This window comes from Solanum stenotomum, chromosome 12 (genome assembly GCF_019186545.1).
Source record: "Solanum stenotomum isolate F172 chromosome 12, ASM1918654v1, whole genome shotgun sequence".
NCBI classification, from domain to species: domain Eukaryota; kingdom Viridiplantae; phylum Streptophyta; class Magnoliopsida; order Solanales; family Solanaceae; genus Solanum; species Solanum stenotomum.
This window is the reverse complement of record NC_064293.1, coordinates 35,354,686-35,360,081: the sequence shown is the minus strand read 5'-3', so window position 1 is coordinate 35,360,081 and position 5,396 is coordinate 35,354,686. Positions and strand designations below refer to the sequence as shown.

The 5,396-nt window shown below is 31.4% G+C and overlaps 1 protein-coding gene across 1 annotated transcript; it reads left to right on the top strand.

Moving 5' to 3' along the window:
- Positions 1–1,504: 1,504 nt before the first annotated feature.
- LOC125849533 (uncharacterized) lies at positions 1,505–2,947 on the top strand. The gene is made up of 2 exons (XM_049529620.1): positions 1,505–2,276; positions 2,895–2,947. Exons 1-2 carry the CDS (start codon positions 1,505–1,507, stop codon positions 2,945–2,947), a joined length of 825 nt encoding a protein of 274 aa, XP_049385577.1.
- Positions 2,948–5,396: the final 2,449 nt, after the last annotated feature.

Genomic DNA, 5,396 nt, shown 5'->3' with positions numbered 1-5,396 from the left:
ATAATATTACAACATAGCGTGTATTTAAGTAATTAGATTATATACTAGTGAGATTATTATAAGTTATCCATAAATAGAAAGTTTTGGCCCATGGGCTGACCCCGACCCGGCCCCGATCAAGCCTCAAGGGCTAATGGCTTTTATGGGCCGGACTTATAAGCCCTAGTTTTAAATGGCCGGGCTTGGAAAATCATATTCCAACGCTATCCCAATAACGGGTTGGGTTGGGCCAGCCCAATGGGCTATGCCCCTTTTGACGGCTCTACTAATAATTGAGAAAAAATGGACAACAAATTATTAAGAAAATTTCAATTAATACAAACAATAAATACATACTTCTTTTTAATATATTTTGTTGTTAAACTATAGTAGCTCTTTTTTTTTTACCTTTGTAAAAATAAATAAATATATTACCTGTATTAGAACCCTAATTGTACTCTTTCGCCTCCGTGTTTTGCTCTTCCCATAAAGGAATCATACTTCATCCATAATTAACTTATTATGCACCCTCAATAATGTTCTTTTTCCCAGAGCTTTTATACAAGAATATTCTACTACTCTGTTGTTTTGTTGATAGATCATCATCATCACCAATGCCGAATAACAACGACAATGATAATAATAATAATAGTAATAGTAATAGTGGAGAAGAAGAATTGCAGGAAGTAGGTAGCAATCGTCCGGCATGTGCTTCGTGCAAGCATCAAAGAAAGAAGTGTATTGTAGGGGATTGCGTTATGTGGCGCCACTTTCCAGCTAGCAAGATGGATGAATTTCTTGGAGTTCACAAGGTTTTTGGTATATCTAATGTTACAAAGAAGATTAAGAGTTTTGATGATGTTGCTCAACAGGATGAATCCATCAAGTCTTTCTTGTGGGAAGCAAAGTTGTGGCAGGTACTACACGCTCACTCATGATTTAAAGTAGTTTATCAATTTTAATATATATTATTGTTCATACAATTACTCAATTTAGAGGTCTGGTTAAAATTTAAACTTGATGATGAATTCAATTTTGAAGTTCTTGTTTTGAGTTGGAAATTTAGTATTTGTTGAAACTTTAGTGGGTTTTTACCATATCTATATATCCAATTTAAATATCACATGTATCTCAGAGCAGCAGATAGAGCCACAGAGAATAAAAGAATGTCTCCCGTTAGAAAATCTTTTTATGTTAGGAAAAGGTTTATAACTTATAACCTAGGAAACTATTCATTTCTTTTAATTTAGTAGCATTCACAATATAGTAAGCTAGAGAATTTTGTTTAGATGGAGAATTTGTGAGACAAAAGTATTATGTTAACAATTCTTTGTATTCCAAGTATATTGTGTGAGGATTTTTCTCTATATCTTGTGCTAGGTCGATTGGTAAATGTTTGTCTTTTGGTATATTTGTCGTTTGTCTTCTTACTCAGAGGTTTGAGCTTCCACATGACACCTCTCGATGACAGGAAGATCCAGTTCACGGGCCGTTAGGGGAATACAAGAAGTTGGAAAAACAACTTATGGAGGAACAAAGGAATAAACAACTTGAAATAGTTCAATTGCCTGATGTAGCCCAGGTTCCAATAACAACATCAGAGAGTACAACTAGGTACGTGCACGTGTCCCCTTTGGCAGTAGATCATAAAAATATGGTGGTACCAAGAGAAAATGGTGCAAATAATACTAATCATAATCAGCAAGATTATAACATGCTGAACTTAAGCGTACCAAATTATGCTAATCATTTGCAATGGCATGGACAAGGTGGAGAAATTCAAGGAATTACTAGTAATGGTCCTGATTTGATTAATATTGGTGGTGGCAACAATATGTTTGGGTATGGTAATTTACCATATCATCATAACAGACCAATCGAACAAATTCGAAATGGTTATATCCCAAGATTTCCAGGAACTGTTCATCATCAAGCTACTTACAATAACGGTGGACATGTTCAATTACATCAACAAAGATTTCCATACAACAATGTTGATTTGGGCCATGAAAGAAGAAGAAAGGACCAAAGTGATCAATTTGTGAATCCAAATTTTAGTGGTAGACATGTACGAGGAAGGGGAATTGGGTCAATTGGCCCAATGATTAGACATAATCCAATTATATCAAATTGTAGTTCTGGTCCTAATGTTGACTCGATTATTGTTAATGCTATGAGGACAATGGCGAATCATAGTGTTAATGGAAGACTTGTTGAAGATGGAAGAAATCAAAGAGCACAAGATGTTGCAACACTTCTTCAAGACTTCACTAACTATAACCCCGATGATTTACCAGGTAAATGTTTTTTAAGTTATATAGTGTAACTATACACCATCAGATTATTTTTGCCATACCTTTGACAAAATCAAACCCAATCCGCTCAATTCATGGGCGGGTCAATAGCTCAATCCATTTCAATTCAACCCATTAAAAAATGGTACATAGGTAATCCGAATTGGCTCATGAAAAATCTTGTCAAAATATTTTTAAAAAACTTGTTTTTCAATTTGATATGTTGTATATAGCCATAATAAAAAATTGTTTTTATTAGGTACTAAAATTGTTTGAAAGAACAAATAAAATAATTAATCTTAGTAGATCTTGACCCGTACTGTAACCCATTATGACCCATCCAAATTTGACGCAACTCATCCCGTTGCCACCCCTAGTAGGTAGGTAACATACTTATTTTCAAAATTTTAGATTGTACATTTTAAATATAGCTTACCTCTACGGTGTATAAAGATGAACTAGTTTCTTTCTCAGTTTTTCATCGCGGAGTAATATAAGTGCTAATATCATATTACTAGATGTGAAATTTTCAAGATTATAGTGATGCCTCCGATGTTTTAATTGTTAACCATAACGTATATATAGCTAATAATCATTCTGTTTGGTTCTCTATATTTGAAGGTGAACATAAGCAACGAGATTTGGATAATAGAGATCATTCAACCTCCAAATAGCACATTTTACATTATTTCTAAGATAGTTGCTAATGCTATGAGGGAAAAAAAGGTGGTAATCACAGATTCCTCCAACATTATTAATTTGTAAGTTTTCCTAAAATTCGTTATGTTTATTTTGTCCCATCATATTATATTACCCTGAATTTTATTTTGTACAATTTTTTTTTGGTAAGTAAGCATTTTATTACCAAAGAGAAGATAATCGCTAAAAAAAAACAACTAATAGCCTTCCATCTCCTAATCATCTATCAATATCTTTAGTTTGGATGGTAGTTCAAGATCGTCAAGTATTTAGTTAATTTCACTTTAAGACAACCTCTGAAATATACATCTTGAATTATTCTCTTCACTAGTACCGATACTTATCTTCTTTTGCCTTGAAAAACAATTTGGTTCCTCTCTTGTAAGACGATTCAATAATATATTGCTCAATATAATGATCCACTGCCAATGTAAGTACTTCCAAGTTCCAATATTGTTTTTGCTTGTCGTCTCTGTCCTAGCCATTGTAATAGCTTGATGGTGAGATCGATTCAAACAACCTTCCATGAGCAATCAACATTACAATAAACAACCATTTTGGGACAGAAGGGGTATTGCAAATTAACTTTTTCCATCTTACTTTTAGAAAACACCCCTTGCCCCAATTGGTACATCTTTTTTACCGAGAAATATTGCAATTTTTTGAATTGATCTTCTGTGCAATCTTTTGAATTTATCTTCTGTGTAACAAGTAACACACTCTTTAGCTTTGAAAATCTTCTTGATAAGTCAATATGCTTGTTTTGTCCGATATTATTATGCTTTTGATCAACTTCTTCAATATGTTGTAGTATTATATTAGTTTAATTTAGGCTAGTTCAATTTACCATTCAACAAGACGTCTCAATAAAATTAGTTTCCTAAAATAAAAAATCTGGGCAAAAGTATTGTATTAATTTTGGATTATTTTTTTGTTTTTGCATACTACTTGTTTTTAGTTTATAATTTTGCAAGACATCAAGCACATAACTTGACATTATAATATTATTATTTATAAAAGTAAGGATTAGTTTTAGTTAATAAAAAGTTAGACATTTGTTTGTAATATATCATGTTGAATTTTAATATAAAAAATATTTATTAATATAAAGATATGAATTGTTCAATTCAAAGTTCTATGGTATTCTTAATAAATGGTAAATATATTATAGGGATTATTTCAGAGACCTCCCCCCAGGTTTCGCTTTATAACACTCACCTCCCCTGTGGTTTACGATATTGCGTCTACCTCCCTTATTTTCATTTTCTTGTAACCATTCTTTAAATCTATTTAAAATAAATATAAATTAATTTAGATTTGACATTCTTACCCTTCTATGTATTAATTTCTTCATATTAATAAATATTATATAAAAAATACTCATTTAACAAATACTTTAAAAATAAATCAGCACAAATAAATTTTCTTAAGAATTAAAAGTCGTCTTCTCTTTCAACTTCCACTTTATCAGTCTTGTTCAAATTTTCAGCCATCTTCCCTGCAAAAGCAAGCAAATTAAGTATTCTTCTGCAAACCTCATATCATCACTGCTGCAATAAACAATTATGTCGTCACTTTAGAAATTACAAATTCAATTGCTTTGAGAAACTAACATCTTCCTCCATTATTGACCACTCAGGCAAGCTTAGATCTAATTTTCAACGATTTATCTCTATTTCTTGGATCATTTTCCTTCTTAGCTTGTGGAAATGTTTATCTAGAACAAAATCTGATCGTTCTTATCGGATTTCTCTCTTGGGGTTATATTCGATTTGAAGAAATTGTTGCCAAAAAATGATGGGTTATTATGGGGAAAAAATTATATGTGAATTGGTAAAGGTGAAATGAAGATGAAGAGTTAATATTTGGTGAAAATGGTGGGTCAGCTTGAATGAAGACTTTGATCTTTGTTTGATTAAAAAAAAACGCGCGCGCGTGTATATATATATCATTTACTTTTTAAAGTATTTGTTAAATGAGTTTTTTATATATAATATTTATTAATATGAAGAAATTAATATAACGATGGGTAAAAATGTCAAATCTAAATTAATTTATATTTATTGTAAATAGGTTTAAAGAATGGTTACAAGAAAATGAAAATAAGGGAGGTAGACGTAATATTGTAAACGACAGGAGAGGAGAGTGTTATAAAGCTAAACCTGGAGGGAGATCTCTGAAATTATCCCTATATTATAATGTTCAATATTTATTGTTTCGTGTGAAATTAAAATCATAAAATTCATCACTATAAATTTTTTGAGGCCTCAAAATTTTAGAGTTTAATCCAGACGTTTTACTAGCCTTACCCTTTGAACCACGAGACAAGACTACACCCATTATCTTGACTTGAACTATGTATACCAAGTTAAATGATTTTCAAATATACATGTCTCTTTTTAAAAGTTAAATATATTTGCACCT

Coding starts and splice junctions, on each gene's coding strand:
- LOC125849533 (XM_049529620.1), top strand. CDS start 1,505: ATGGAGGAACAAAGGAATAAACAACTTGAAATAGTTCAATTGCCTGAT. Junction 2,277..2,894: donor TAACCCCGATGATTTACCAG/GTAAATGTTTTT, acceptor CTATATTTGAAG/GTGAACATAAGCAACGAGAT.